Genomic DNA, 15,186 nt, shown 5'->3' on the forward strand with positions numbered 1-15,186 from the left:
TCTAGGGAGCTGTTGCCTTTCTAGGGCGCCTAGCTTATAGTGGCATTTGCCGAGGTTCGAATAGCGGGGAAGCTTCCGCCGGCTTTGGCAACCGGCACTACAGGATAGTGGACTCACGCCCGCACGCTCTCCACTATCCGCTGTGTAAGTGATGATTGCAGGCCTCTGAATGGGACAATCGACACAACGGCATCACATCATCTCACTTATGCAATTGTGTACATGGTTTCTGTGTATTCAAATTGGTATGTATTCATGACAAATAATGAAAAGGAAAAAAAAAAAAAATAAGGTGCGTCAAGCTGGCATCTGCTTCGGCGTCAATCGAGTCAATGAGGTCAACGACGTCGCCAGAGGATATGGAAAATGCAAATCAATGACCAATGGGGAATCACGTCAATCTTGGGGGACGGAACAATTGCAAGGAAATCAACAGTCACAAAACATTCTCTCCTCCTCACCGCAGCTGGACCCGGTCACACTCCTCGAGGAAACGGTAGATGCCCTCCAGGCCCTCAAACTCCTGCGACATGTGCTCACCCGAGCTCGGCACCGGCGGCGACATGCTCGCATACCCGTCTTCCGCTTCGATCGCCACGACGTCGACGGCGCCCCTCGCAGACGACGCCGGGGACGACGCCAGCCACGGGTTCGCGCCGCCAGTGGCATCGTAGTCGGCAAACACGTCGCGCAGTTCGTCCTCGTCCTCGTCGGACGACAGCCACGACTGGTGCGACCGCAGCGAGCCACCGGGCGACGTCAGCATGTCCTCGGCCGCGCTGCTGCCCAGCAGAGACTCGGGCGTGTCGGGGGCAAACGGGAACCGCAGCGCCGCGTAGGTGCCCATGGCCAGGTCGAAGCCGGGGTCCTGGCCCACGAGTCCGCGCGTGATGCCCAGGTCCGCGCAGAGACGGTCGACCGTCTCGGCGTCGACGCCGGGGAAGCGCACGCGCAGGACCGACGCGCCCTCGCCCTGGTCCAGCAGCACGGGCAAATCGCCCAGCGCCGCCAGCCGCTTCAGGTCGTTCATGATGGCGCTGAGCTCCTTGAGCGCGCGCGCAAAGTCGACGCTGAGCACGTCGAGGAAGCCCTCGGTGCCGAGCGTGATGACGGCGGCCTTGCTCGCGGCCACAGCCGTCGACAGGCCGACAAACGGGGCCAGGGCCGTGATGGTCGGGTTGAGCGAAAAGTCGACAAACGCGCCGGGCGCCATCTTGGGCAGCGCCGGGACGGCCAGCTTGCGGGCCAGGTCCTCCTCGAGCGCACTGATGGCTTTGTAGGCGGCGCGGCCGTGCGCGTCGGTGCCGTCGAAGCGGGCCCGCTGGCCCGACACCCAGAACGCCCGCATCGCCTGCGACACGTTCTGCACCACCTGCGCCGGCGCGGCCGGCGTGTGCGAGAAGTAGCGCGCACCGCCGCGGCCAGCACCGCCCGAGGCATAGCCGCCGGCCGTGCGCGGCAGAGCGCCGCCCGTCAGGTTGGGCCGCAGCGTCGACGCAAACGGAGCGCGCCCGGACGACCTCCAGACGGCGTGCGAGCCGACGCTCGACTTGAGGTACGCAGCACGGTCGACATAGCGGGGCGCCGCCGGGTCGTCGGTGCTGAAAAACCGGCGGACGGCGCGGTGTGTCGACGAGTACCAGCGCGCGCTGCCGCTGTTCTTAACCTGGCGGCGGAGGGCGGCCGGGTGCACGGGTTGGCGAAGCGGGGCGTGTGAGTAGGGGCCTGACCGGACCGCGATGGGCTCGAGATCGCCGCGGGTTGCGTTTGTGATCTGGTTCCGGAGAACTTTGGTGAATTTGGTGCCGGTGGTGAGCGCCTGTCGCAGGACTCTCTGGGCCATGGGGACCCAGATGCCTCCGAGGGACGCCATCACCAAACACAAGCAGTCGTGCTCAGTCTCGAAATGCCCCTTTCGCAATGAAAAAGGCACAGGGAAACCACACGAAATGTCAATGTGGACGTGACGAACGGGAAAGGGAGACGAAAAGAGGGTGGGCGCCGCGGCGAGTAAGATATCGGTCTGTATTTAAACCGTCGATACGCCAGGCCGCCTTCCGGGGCGAGCGAATGACGTTGATGCCTGAATTCACTAGAAAACTATCAAACCGCCAAAACCGCCACTCCGAGCGCTGGCCAGTGAAGTTCCCAGGCCGTCAGCCCCTGTGCGGAACCCGAATTCACCGGTCTACACCGCTGTTAGTGGGCTCCCTCCCCTGTCTCTGGTCTCTCAGCGGCCTTTCCAGAAAGAGACAAGTGCCTCGGTGATACGAAAATGACTAAGCTAGACAAGTATCCACTTTTTCTCGGACGCAGACTGGCTCCACCCACGCACTAATGATTTTCCTGCTATTTTTTCTCGTCGTCCCAAAGCTCCAATAAATCTGGGAAACTTTTTTCGTCTCTGCTCCTTTCCCCTGCTTCCCCTTAACTTTCTGTCTTTCCTTTCCCTTCAACGAGGCATCTTGTCCTCACAACGCCCAAGGAAATGCAATGCGCAAGGTACGATGCTCTCCTCGTCTCCCAAACCACTCTCCGCCACCTCTTTGCGCCTGCTCTTTCTTCTCTTGCTATGATGCTTTTTAAATCATGAACAATCCAAATCATACACATCATGGTGAAAACAACATTCACAGAATGGCACTGAGCAGCAAGACGAACACTGCACATGCCTGGCGTACAAGGTGCATTGCCTGTCTTCTTTGCGAGCATCATTGCTAACAATTGCTCTCCAGGTCGCATGTATCGTTCGTGGGTGGTAGACATATTCTCTTTTCGGTCGCTGTCAATTGGCACGCGTTGCTCGTTTTGCTTCGCGTGAAGCGCTGCCGCTCCAGCTGGCTGCGGCAGCTTCTCCTCAAAAGGTAAGAAAAAAACAAGACGATCGTCTGCCTGCTAGCAGGCCTATGCAACGCCTTTCTTGCTTTCCGCCCAGGAGCCGTTGCGCTCCATATAAAGTGATGACAACAAATACCAAATCTAGGAATTCCTCTTGCCGAAGATCATATGTGGATAACCCTATTGTTTCAGCCTTGTCTGATTATACACGTCTATCTGTTTACTTTTGTGACAATCGAATCTGCTGTGGGAGAAACGGATTGCTAACCGCTCCCAGGTACTACAAACTCTGCTCGAAACTTCCTTAGGCAGCTACAGCTACCTGCTGCTGTCCATCCTGCACGCACGCCCCCGCTGTGGCACAATGATGATACTTTGAACGAACGGGCGGACATAACGAACCCTCAGTTGCTCCTCTCCTATTCCAAATCGAGGACGTACAAACCTTCGAGGGAGGGTCGGTGACTGGGGGTTTCTTGATGAGATCTCGTCACCTGAGCCACACCACAGCATAGCGTTCAATCTGCATCCTACCAAACGTCTTGTGTATCAAGGCAACCCTGGCATGTCTTTGGGAGAACCTCCACTAACTGTCCGCCAGGTAATTAAATTACACAATCTCTCGTCAACTACATTGGCGATCCGACTCCGCCATCTGCAATTTTACCCTGTGTTGCATAACATGATGATACGTTTATTCACACTGTTTGATCCTTGCTTCGGCCTGGATATGAACATAACATCAAAATCTGATTTAATGAGGTATGTATCCATTACGTCCCGCATGTACGCCTGTACACCTGTACCCTTGTACGTCTTACAGATTGGACGATCGCTTGCTAACGTATTCCAGCCTGAATATGCATTACATACAAACATATACTTTGTCTATGCGGCAATACCAAGAGGCGACCAGACCGCTAACTCGTTTTGTCCGCTCAGGTATGCAGTACATGTATTCTCAACTTTGCTTGACGACGTAAGTATTTGCTTATACCTCGCAACAACCTCCTTCCCTAGCCATCAAGATGATATCCTCTTACTGCATTTTACTCTGAATCCTCATGTCGAGACTTTTTCACTTGTTCTATCACCTTGGAGAACTGAATTGGCTGAGAATACACAAAACATGTGTAGTCTTTATTTTGTGGTGAGCTCTGTTGCTGACTCTTTATCCAGATATCCAGGACACAGGATGTAGAAACAACGTAAACGTTTTATCAGCTTAAGATACCCAATATTACTATTATCTCTCCAAACATGCAACCATCTCCATCTCCCAATCTATATAACATGCCACCTATGTATTTCTATCTGTACTTGCATCTTATCTGTACAACGTAAATATACACTCTATATCGCACTGTAAACACCCAGCCAGCCAAAGCACCCTAATTCTTCAGCTGCAGCCGCGCGTTCCAAGCAACAATGCACCGCAGCAAGTCCCAGTCGCCGTGGTGGCCGACCCAGTCCGTCACCAGAATGCCCGTTGAGCAGTCACCGGCTTTGCCGTTCTGCCCGTCGGCTCCCGCCTCGCCGTGCCGCACACACAGGTACTCGACCACAGACGGGTTGACGCGAGCCGCCACGTTCTCGGGCCAGCACCGCGCATTGAAAAAGTTGCTCGCGGTCAAGAAGTTGATAAACAGGGGCGGGACCGGCGGCGCGTTTTCTTGGCTGCGCGCCTGCAGCCCGCCCAGCTTGGTGTACGTCTCGAGCCCCGATTTGGCCAGCAGCCCGTGCACGTACTTGATCTTGGTGTCGATGGCCGGCGTCTGCATCACTTCGTAAAAGTCCTGGAGGCGGATCGGGCCCGAGCCGCACGTGCCGTCCTCGCAGTTGTCTGGCCACGACGACCCGTCCAGCCCCCAGCCGGCACCGCCGTGCATCTGCTTGAACACGTCCTCGTCGGGCGTGTGGAACCGGCGGACCAGCACAATGCGGCCGCGCACTTCGTCGAGCGACGGGATCCGCGACTCGGTGTACCAGCGCCACGGCTCGGCCTGGCCGGGCTGTCGGGCCGCGGCCAGTCCTTGCGGCCGCGCCTGGCCCACGTCCGCCGGGCCGCCTGTGTAGTGGTTCACGAGCTGGTGCGCCAGGTCGGCGTCCGAGCCCTTGCCCGTGCCCTCCTTCTTGATGCTAATCAGCACCGTCTCCGACGGGTTGGCGTCCAGGAACCCGCAGACGGCGTCGTAGAGCTCGCCAAAGTGGTGCGATCCCAGCAGGCCCACGGGGAACACCGAGTGCACGAGCGCAATGCGCGGGTCCGCGTGCGGCTGCTTGGGCGGGTTGACGCTGACGCGCACGTCCAGGAAGCGCACGCCGTTGTCGAGCTGCGCGCGCACGCCGACGGCCTGGCAGCGCACCGACGGCAGCGCATAGTGGCAGGCGGGGCTGTTGTGGGTGCCGGGCAGCGACAGGCTCGAGAGCGGCCAGGCGCCGTCGACGGTGCCCATCCAGCGCGACAGGGCGGCGCTGCTCAGGACGGCCAGGGTGGCGCCGCCGTTGGCCGAGTAGACGGCCGAAAAGGCAGCAGAGGCCGCCGCACTGCCCGCCGGCGGCGCGTCGCCGCCGACCGGCCGCAGCTCGTTGCTCCGCGACGACGCCGACGGCACGTCCACCGTGTACAGGCGGACGTTGGCCCCGTTGTCAAACGTGGCCTTGAACGTCAGCCGGAGCACCTCGCTGCCCGCCTGGGGCGCCTTGACCTGCGTCTGCGTCGTCGAAAAGGGCGCGATCTGGACATTGCCAATCTGGTCGGTCGTCGTAGCCTGGGCGCCGTGTTTGGGAGCGAGGCCGGTGCCGCCGCTGCCGCTGGCCGGGTGGCCATTGCGGCCCATGATGTAGTTGTACGGCAAGCACACCAGGTTCCAAACGTGCTCGGTGACGCCCCGGGTGTCCTCGATTGCCTCGGCCCCGAAGCGCTCGACCTGCGTCAGCTCCAGCGGCGTCAACGAGATGTTGCGAATAGTCAAGGAAGCCATTGTGGAGGATCCGGTTGGGGTATCAGGGTATCAGGGTATCAATTGGTAAAGTAAAAGGTTAAAACAATTGGTATTCAGTACCACAGCTCCTCCATCAGGCAAACGGCGTACGTGAGATGAGATGAATCTCGCGACTCTGTTGTTTTATATTTTGTCATTTTGCTTGGGGACTACTTTTTTTTATTTAGTGAGCTTGGAGCTTGGAGCTGGGAGCTCGCGTCAGCGACAGCCCACTAACAGCCCGGGACTGTAACATTCTCCTTTGTTTACAGTGGGTTCCAGGGACGATCAGTGGCTCGGGTGGTATTTGCAGGACACCTCAAGTTTAGCGCATTGCAGCTGCCCACGCTGGCCCCTTGCTCAGCTGAAGCCAGCGCGATACGCTAATGCACCCGATCTTGGCGACGTCATTTTTGGAGCACACTAAAACGAAATAGATAGTAGGCAATACGTTGCTCTCTTCGCTCTTTCCCTCACAATTTGTCGGGGTTGTTGCTTGTTGAGATGCTTTAAAGTTGAAGAAGGCATTGGTGGCTCCTTCCTCACCAAGTGCCAAGAAGCCAAGCGAATATTGCTGGCGGTGGTGGCTTCCCATTTAAGAGATTCCTGCGATAGTTCTTGCCAAATCCATCCTGGCTAGCATAGCCAGCTGAGGCCTTTCCCCTATTTCTTGTCTACATCACAATCAATGCGGCGTCTAACTCACAGGAAGATCTTCTCCCCGACGTTTGTCCATTTCAACATCGCCCGATGGCTGTCCCACACTCCTCGATCACCGCCACGTACAGCCAACAGAGAACCAAAGGCAGCATGACACTTAGCACGCCTTAATGGAGACAGGTGTGATTCGCTATTGCCAGTCCAGTTCTTTCTTGCAAGCAGGTAACTGCTCACCGCAAACTTGCATCCCATACCTACTCATACCTGCTGGGCACATTTGCCGTCGCGACTGGCTCGAATGTTTCTCGAGAATGGCCCTGGCCGCCTGCATCGGGCGGACAATTGTATCTTACAGCAAATCATCCACAGAGATGTTGAGATGTTCACGCCACACAAACGCCTCGACAATCACTTCTCGCAACAGCGAAACGTGGGGGAAAAGCAATGATTCAAACAACTAAACACTTATGTACAGCTCAGTTCCGCCTTACACACGGCTGGTTTTCTTTCCTTCCTCCAGGCGCTGCCGTTTTGCATGTTTCAACAACCCGTGCTCATTCATAGAGCCGGTCCATATTCACAACACCCGAGCAGGCTCTCGTTTTCCGCGTCTGGCGGCACCGTTCAGCGTTCAGCCCGTCCAGGTGTAGTTGCCGCCCATGTCCAGCAGCCAGGTCAGCGAGTTGAACTCGACGTCAATCTCGCTAATCTGCCACCAGCCCTTCTCGTAGGTGTTCTTGAGAATCGTGATGCCCTTGCTCGGCTTCATGGCGTCGCCAAAGGTCGCGTGCCAGCGCAGCGCAATCACGTCGCAGTCGACGGCGTCGATCGAGTCGACGACCAGCGGGAACGGCGGGTTCAGGGCCTGCGCGTCCATGAAAATTGTCTTGTTCGCAAACGTGGGCTCGCCCAGCGGCTGCAGCAAAAAGGAGTTGATGCTGTCCGAGTTGTCGACAAAGTTGTCGGCGCAGTACTTTGCGCAGACGGGGTCGGTGTAGTTGGCAATGAGCTGCTGGTAGATGCCGACAACGTCCTTGGCCTCCTGCGCGGACAGGCACGCCTTGGTGCTGTTGCCGGCGAGCGGCGAGGCCAGGGCCGACCCGACAAAGGTGGCCGCGGCAGCGAAGAAGGCGAAGCGCATTTTGGGACAAAAAAAAAATGAGGATGTGGTGGAGATGGAGGACAGGCTGTGCGAGGGAAATCTTCAGGCTCGCAAGCTCAACTCAGTGAAGAGGCGGCTTCTTCTCTATTTATATTCGAGCAGAAGTCGGCGAGTGCCCCCGTCTTTCCATCGGAGTCCTCCCCTCCCCGTCCCACCGCTCTTAATATTCCAAGTTGCTCAATTTAAAAGCCTCTTGTCATGAGAGGGTGGTTGCTTTTTGGTCTTCCTCTCCCCGGAACGTTGCGTTCATGGGCCGTTGCCAGGGACAAACTCGGGCTCTTCGAGCCATGCAATTCAGATATTAAGGGACGGGACAGGCGATGCTGGGCAGGCCAAAAAGTTCCGCTGTCCCAAGAGAAATGACAAGAGATGACGTCTGCTCCTAAATTGGCTCGTCTTCTTTCACAGCTTTCCAAGACGGGATCAATGCTATTGCATTTACGCCGAGATTCGTCCAAAAACGGACGTGGGCTTGGACAGCGATCTCGTTTATTCGGCTGCTCGGAGCCGTACCATTTTGGGGCCGACTATTCTTGTGTACTATGTATGGATGTGGGCGAAGCTCTTCGAAAGCGGAAACGAATGGCACTCGCTGTTTTCCGGCCCCCAAGGATAAAAGCAACCATAGCCCAGCGGCAGGCGGCGATCCTATCATTGCTTTTCGTACGCAGCCAAGCCGCGCATTTATCCAGTCAACTCCGCGGCCTCTGGCGATAGTGCTCTGGCAACGGACGTCCGACCCTGGGAAGGGCAAGTGAGATCAAAACACGCAAAGTTCCGTGGTTTTATTCCTCCAAGGAAACCCGGTTGTCTTGTGCGGCTTGTGGGTTTGTTGCCGATGATTTTGGCATCCATCGGTCCTTTACTACCTTCGTTTTACGGGCGTTGACACTCAATGGCAGTGCATGGTCCTGGGTCATTTTACTATTCCACTACTTCTATCCTGCAGAGCATTTGTCTAAGCAAAAAATACTGTCGTCTTCCATGCGCACGTAGCGCGAATCCATGCGGCATATCTGATATACATGACAATGTTAGGTGTACCTATGATATAGCCATGTTGACCGAATATGACAATGCACACCACCGGAAAACCTGCACATCGTGAACAGGTGCGGCTCAACAGCGAGTCTGGAGGAGGGAAATGTATCGAAGGAGGACACACGAGAAATGGAAACGTGAGCGAACCGTTCTGTCCGTTCTAACCGTCGGCCGGAGCCCTGTTCACCGGACCAAGCATATCCAGTGGCAATAAACAAACGACTCTTTTCCCCAACTCCCTTGGTCTTTCGCTTCCGGCCGTCGTTTTTGTCACTTGGCGAGACGTTCATGCACATCTCTTCAACCAAGGCCGAGCTATGGTTCATGGTAGCGCCGGACTAAGTGCACATGATCACAGTACCACGTACGCTGTTTAACGCGGCCGGTAATTTCTTATTTTATTAAAGTGGCCCTTTCCAAGGCCTCTTTTGAAGCTTCTGGGCACCGTCTCTGGGCATCGGCCACAAGTATTGCTGTGTGTCCAAGGCGTCGGTGGCCAAGCCCGGTGGTAGAATTCTACCTCTGTCCGGTTTCCATATTTCTTGTTTGAACATATCTTCCTCCTGAAGAGATCTTTTCGAGAGGGTCACAGCGTATGTCGTATCTATTCAGGTACAACGAGTATACCGTGCGTAATAATCCACGAGACGCGGTCAATCAGCAATGGCTAGTCAGGGGCATTGTCAACAGTGTCAAAGAGTGGAACGTGTAGACGGCTCATCACCCAGTCCCCTGGGTCAGATCAGACAGGGTTTTTTCTTGAGGGTTATTAGTTGCTTTTATATATATAACGAAAAATAAACAATTGCGAAGAATAATATGTAGTCTTAATCTGGACTAAACTTTTCTTTTTCTTTTAATAAACTACAACAAAACCTACAAATACAATAAACCAAATTAAATAAAAAATCCCCCGCTTAAAATCGTTCAGTTAAATTCATAATATGTCCTACTACCTTTTTGTTCCATTTTATCTACACAGGAACGCAGCCTTCCAAAAAAGACTCTGTAAAAAGAAAACATAAATTACAAGAAGAGACAGATAAAGCGGTGCATTCTCCTATGCCACCACTTACACCAAACATCACGTGACAATATTGTTATCCTTACTTAGTCATCAAGTCGAAAGGTGGAGTAACGCGCCTTTGTTAGCGACAATGATGCGAGGTTGTCGCGATAAGGCTGTGGGGTGTTATCACGAGTTATCCTTCCACGCGTGTGCGAATCTGCAGCTGTGTCTCTCTTATTTTCAGCCCCCCTTTCCATCCCACCCGAACCGATTTTGACGATCCACCTGCTGTTTTACGACGTACTTTTGACCTGCCTGTTGACGAACCAGGACCCCTATTTCTGTAACAAAAGAAATGCTTCGACCGCTCTGAGGCAGCCTTATCGCGTCAACCTCAATCTTTCGACTATCGACAAGCGCGTCTGTTTCTCCATCCGTGGACCTCGTCGACCTCTTCTTTAAAACGCCTAGTCGTCCTCTGGCGCCCACCGTCCAATGGACAGCTCGGCTTTTGCCTTTGTACAGGGTATGTGGGAGAGAGAGCCCGTGCGACCGTCGGGGCAGCCCGACAACACGGCGGCCCTCTGGCATTGCCTCTCTATGCACCAAACCGCTGACAACGCACTTGCAGGCTACCTCCCCGACTCGGTCTCGGACCTCCTTCAAGAGTACGCACTCCGCGACGGCGCACCGCTCCAGCTCTTTTCCGCGGCCCTCGCGCAGCAAGCCGCCCGCGCCGCCGACGCCGTCAGCCCCTACACCGCGCCGCTGACCGCCCGCGCCACCTCGTCCTTTGCCACCATGGTCACGCCGGTGCTCGACCGCATCGCCCGCGCCGCGTACAATGCGCCCGACATGGTTGTGCTGCTGCTCGTTGTTGTCATGGCGGTCCTCGCCATCCAGGTCCTGTCGCTCCTGCGCCGTCTTGTCGCGTGGTGGACGCACCTGCTGTTCCGCCTCTTGTTCTGGTCGGGCGTCGTGCTGGTGCTGGCGGCCGTGTGGCAGCGCGGCCCCTTGCAGTCGGCACAGGACGCAGCCGCGATTGCGGGACGCTTGTATGGCTACGCGTCCTTTGTGGGCGACATCTGGCGGGCCGAGTACAACAAGTACCAGCAGCAGCAGGTGCAGGCGCAGGCCGCCAACGGCGGCAGCGGCGGCAGCGGTGCTGCGGCCGCCTCTGCTGCCTCTGCGTCGGCACACGCAGCATCCATTGCAGCAGCAGCTGCCGCGCGGCGGATATACAAGCATGATCCGCGTGGTGCAGCCGGCACAGGGCGGCCGTACACGCGGACATGATTACGGCCGTCTTCTAGATGGAAGTGGAACAAGATGAGGAGGTGGCGCGTGTAGGTGTATTCATATGCATATGGAGAAGTTGGAAACAAGAGCAATGGCGAAGGAGAAGAAAAGAAGATGTGTTGTGAGTGGTGTTTTGTTGCATGGCGTCCAAAGTTTTTCTCATTCCTTTTTGGTGTCTTTCTGACACGGTGTTTTTGTATTGTTCTCCGGGCGGTTTTTTGTCTGATTCCCCATTCGTTCGCTCTCTTTGTTTCTTTCTTCCGTTGCTGCATTTCTTGCCAGTCGTGTGTTTTGGGTATGACTTTGGGCTTTGTTTTCTTCTCTTGTTTACTGCCGACTGGCGATAGTAGTAGAGTGGACAACGACACAGTTTTGCATTACGGATAGGGATAGGAGTTGATGGTCCTTTGCATGGCCATTTCGGCAACAATAAAGGTTTTGTATGTTTCTATCATGAGCAAGTTCCGATCCAGAACGCCTTCGCTATGCCTCTTTCCAAACACCAATAACCAAAGAAATCAAACACATACATGCAGCGAGACCCCGTTCGATGGGCTACATCTCCTCATCGTCAAACTCGTCGTCCTTGAGCTCCTTGGGCTCCTGCGCCTCGTTGAACTGGATGCAATCGTCAATGTAGCTCAGGATCGCGCCCACGCTGTCCTCATTCGACGCGTCCAGCTTCAAGTACGACACCATGCTGAAACTGTCAATCAGGTTCGCCACCGCCAGGTTCAGCCGCCGGAAGCTCGTGCCGCGCATCAGCTGCGCCTTGTCCTGCGGGTCGGCCGCGACGGCCTCGCTGTCGTCGATGCCGGCGGCTGCGGCCGCCGGGTCGTCCTCGAGCAGCTGCACGTCGGGCGTCAGGAAGCGCTTGAGGTCCTTTTTGCGCACCTGGCCCTGCACCAGGTCCATTTTGCTGAGGATGTTCAGGTGGGGCACCTCGAGCATAATCATGGCGCTCATGGCGCTCAGCGTGCCGGCGAAGAACTTGGCGCGGTCGACGACGAACGTGGCCTCGAGCAGGTAGGCGGCACACAGGCGAATGTCGAGGGAACCGGCGCGCGTCAAGAACTTGACGAGCGATGGCAGGATGGGCACGTGCGTGTAGAGCTCGATCTGGCCGGGCATGTCAAAGATGATGAGGTACTCTTCCGTCAGGGACTCGAGCGCCTCCGTCAGGAAATCAAGGTTCTCCATGAGGAACTCGAAGCAGTAGATGAGGCCGCCGTTGGGGCCGAGGCCCATCTCCTCCATGACGTCGTCGAGCGAGATGAGGTCGCGGATGTCGAGGTCGGGCGTGTGCTCAAAGGTCTCGGCGGCCGGGTCGAGGTTGACGTAGAAGGAGGAGCGGCGGTTCAGCTGCAGGTGGGTAATGAGGGCAGCCGAGAACGTGGACTGGAGGAGCCAGCACAATGTTAGCCAAAGGCGCTCGCGACAGACGACGAGCAAAACTGTGCGCCTTGCGATGGACCAACCTTTCCGGCGCCCGCCGGACCCATGACCATGACACCGAACTTGCTCATGGCGACGGTATTGGCGAAGATTGTGGATGGAGAGACGTATTGCAGGTGTTGTTGATAGGCGAACGAGTTTGCGTACAACGTCATATGCCGCAACGCGCTGCAGTGCTTTGTAAATTTTGCAGTTGGCGTTTTTTATCGCCGCCCTCAATAAGCTCCCAGGTCGCACCCCGCAGTGGGGATTCGATGTTGGTCGTGCTGTCTAGCCTGGCGAGGCCGCTAGCAAGCACAGGCCAGACCCTCGGCTTTCGTTCGCTGTGGCGCACTGAAGTGGCTGCCGACGTGTCTACAGCGTGCAAGCCCACTGTAATGTAGGGCTCTTCAGTAAGAACGGTGGTGCCCGACTTACACGGGATGTGAGCTGGCCAACCAGCGACTCGTGCCAGTATCTTACCAGAATGGAATGTCTTTGATCTTGGTTCCTTGGCTCCCGCTTACATATTTCGCAGGGGAAGAAACAAACATCGCCATCTATGGTTCTGGTAGCTGTGATTCATTCATGCAAGAGACATGGGCAATTGGGATCGCATAACCGACATCGATCGAGCTGACGTTCGTATTTGGCAAGGACGGGTATATCAGACGAGCGTGGTTGTCTGCTCATTTTTTCTTTCTGCCTGTCCGTTTGGTTTTCCCTGCGAACCCTGTCAGGACGAAAAATGCCGCCGTTCCAATTCGCATCTTAATCTTAATCTCATTTTTGCGGCAGTCTGGCCAGATGACTGGCAGCAGGGACCCCTGGGATGGGCCACTCGGGACGTCGCTTTCCTCATTTGTGCCTTTTGTTTAACAACGGTCCGCCGTTTGCCATTGCCACTTTGGGCCTAAGAACGTTGCACACGACGTCTAGGCCCCAGAGAACCAGAGGGCCATTGCCACCTTCCGCAGGCAAGGACGAAGACCACTGGCAGGGGCATGCACTTTAGACGAGTGGACGCCAGGGAGCATTAACAAACAGCAAGAGCAAGAGAACGAGCCACGTTTTGAGTCTCCATTGTATGTTGTATGACATCGTACGTCCGTTTTAGCGAGTGGCGGCGCCCGCAAACAGGGTGCTGGTGTGTTTCCCGTGCCGTCTTTTCCTGCACGTATTACTTCGTAGGGTCTGACCTGGTCCCTGGGGGCAGAACCGCACGTATGGACGGGCAAAGGCGCCAACGCTGTGCCGCGCTGTTCATAGTCTGGTGTGCGCCTTCCGTCGCGCCTTCCACATGGCGCGGTGTTGCTTTCCTGTGGTCGACTTCATTTGCTCCTTCCTGTCGCTCGCTCTTTCCGATTGTCATGCAATGTGCCATTGTGCCTGCAGGCATGCTCGCAAACAGGCAAGCACGACCAGGCCGGTTCCCCGTCCGATGCATGCCTGTTCGCGCATCGTTTACGTGATGAAGGAACGATTTAGCGCTGGGCGAAGCTAGCGCAAGCCCTTTTTCACGACGTCTTTCACATCGTGCCACACGTCCAACGGACGCGCTACCCTGGCCCTGGTTCCGGTCGTTTGCACGCCCAGCCAAAGGGAAATCCCGACGGTAGAGACAAGAGCTACGCGTTCTATTGGCTCGCGAGTTGAGTCGAGTGGGTCTCGTAGTCGAGACCCCCTAAAATGGGCTCACAGACAGTTGAGAGGCGAACGATAATTAGAGTAGGAGCGAATGAGTGAGGGAATCAAGAAGACTGGGGAGGAAGCCCGAAAAAATAAAGAAGCAGCATTAGGAAGGAAGGACCCAGTGTAAAAACAATGAGAAGGCACGACGAGTACGAGACAGAAGAGGAGAAAACTGCAGATACCCAGGCAGCATGCGCGAGGTGAGTACGAAGTAGGTTGTTAAGAAAGCAGGAAAGAGCGATTCAGTGCCTTGCTCTTCCCTCGCGTGTTACGACGAGCGCCCTCCTTCTCAATCAAGACAATCGACATCAGTAGCTCGAAGCGCCCCTTTTTCCAGTCCTTCGCTCCTGCCCCAAGCCCCTAAATCGTCTCCTCTGAGAAATAAACGTCGAAAACGGTACCATTTCACGTGTGGCACCACGGAATCGGGCGTTTTGGACGCAGTGATCGACGACAGAATCCACCCAAACGAGAAAAAGAGGCAGGTCGAAAAATCAACGCGGTCCTCTCTGTCGCCTAAACCAAAGGAAGCGAGCGAGACAAGAAACCGTCGACAACACGGAGACACTCGCCATCCCACACAATCCCCGACGAAAGGGGCCAAAGATCCAGCCCTTGCTTTGTGTGCAGCCACCAGCGAATTTCGACATTTTCTGTACATTTTCTGTACACTTGATGCTTCAAGTCGACCTCCGAAAGGACTCGTTGCATTCAATTCGGGGTTTGCCAGCTCCGTTCGACCAACCCAGACGAACCAACGTCGACAACTCCCGGCAGACGAGCGTTGAGACGAGCTTGTTTTTCTTCAAAATACCCGCGACAAAATTGGAGCAGTGGTCTCCAACTGGATCGTTACTCGACCACCCTCGAGACATCGCGAAGCCTCGACACGACTCGTCCTCCTGCTTCCTCGCACCGACGCTGCACACAGATTTAGCCGTCGATCGCCACGGCCGCATTGTCTGCGGATAATTCGAATCGAACCCCTTTTGACGGCCGTAAAACGACCACTCCCACGCCCTCCCATCTGACAATAAGGAAGCTCGAAACGAGGCTCAAAAGTGCGA

At 55.8% G+C, this 15,186-nt stretch overlaps 5 protein-coding genes across 5 annotated transcripts; 1 reads left to right on the forward strand and 4 right to left on the reverse strand.

The window, feature by feature from the left end:
• Positions 1-457: 457 nt before the first annotated feature.
• SPBR_07263 (casein kinase 2 beta 2 subunit) lies at positions 458-1,843 on the reverse strand (the record flags this gene model as incomplete). Its single annotated transcript, XM_040765517.1, has 1 exon — positions 458-1,843. One exon carries the CDS (start codon positions 1,841-1,843, stop codon positions 458-460), a length of 1,386 nt encoding a protein of 461 aa, XP_040617678.1.
• Positions 1,844-4,229: 2,386 nt separating this feature from the next.
• Positions 4,230-5,822, reverse strand: SPBR_07109 (1-phosphatidylinositol phosphodiesterase; the record flags this gene model as incomplete). The annotated part of the gene is made up of 1 exon (XM_040765363.1): positions 4,230-5,822. The coding sequence occupies one exon, from the start codon at positions 5,820-5,822 to the stop codon at positions 4,230-4,232; it is 1,593 nt and encodes a 530-aa protein (XP_040617679.1).
• A 1,291-nt stretch (positions 5,823-7,113) lies between these two features.
• On the reverse strand, positions 7,114-7,623 carry SPBR_07930 (uncharacterized protein; the record flags this gene model as incomplete). The annotated part of the gene is made up of 1 exon (XM_040766183.1): positions 7,114-7,623. The coding sequence occupies one exon, from the start codon at positions 7,621-7,623 to the stop codon at positions 7,114-7,116; it is 510 nt and encodes a 169-aa protein (XP_040617680.1).
• A 2,566-nt stretch (positions 7,624-10,189) lies between these two features.
• On the forward strand, positions 10,190-10,990 carry SPBR_07763 (uncharacterized protein; the record flags this gene model as incomplete). Its single annotated transcript, XM_040766017.1, has 2 exons — positions 10,190-10,220; positions 10,326-10,990. The coding sequence occupies 2 exons, from the start codon at positions 10,190-10,192 to the stop codon at positions 10,988-10,990; spliced, it is 696 nt and encodes a 231-aa protein (XP_040617681.1).
• Positions 10,991-11,548: 558 nt separating this feature from the next.
• On the reverse strand, positions 11,549-12,519 carry SPBR_07618 (uncharacterized protein; the record flags this gene model as incomplete). The annotated part of the gene is made up of 2 exons (XM_040765872.1): positions 11,549-12,391; positions 12,472-12,519. The coding sequence occupies 2 exons, from the start codon at positions 12,517-12,519 to the stop codon at positions 11,549-11,551; spliced, it is 891 nt and encodes a 296-aa protein (XP_040617682.1).
• Between the last annotated feature and the right edge of the window lie 2,667 nt (positions 12,520-15,186).

This window comes from Sporothrix brasiliensis (genome assembly GCF_000820605.1).
Source record: "Sporothrix brasiliensis 5110 chromosome Unknown Cont20, whole genome shotgun sequence".
Classification (NCBI taxonomy): Eukaryota; Fungi; Ascomycota; class Sordariomycetes; order Ophiostomatales; family Ophiostomataceae; genus Sporothrix; species Sporothrix brasiliensis.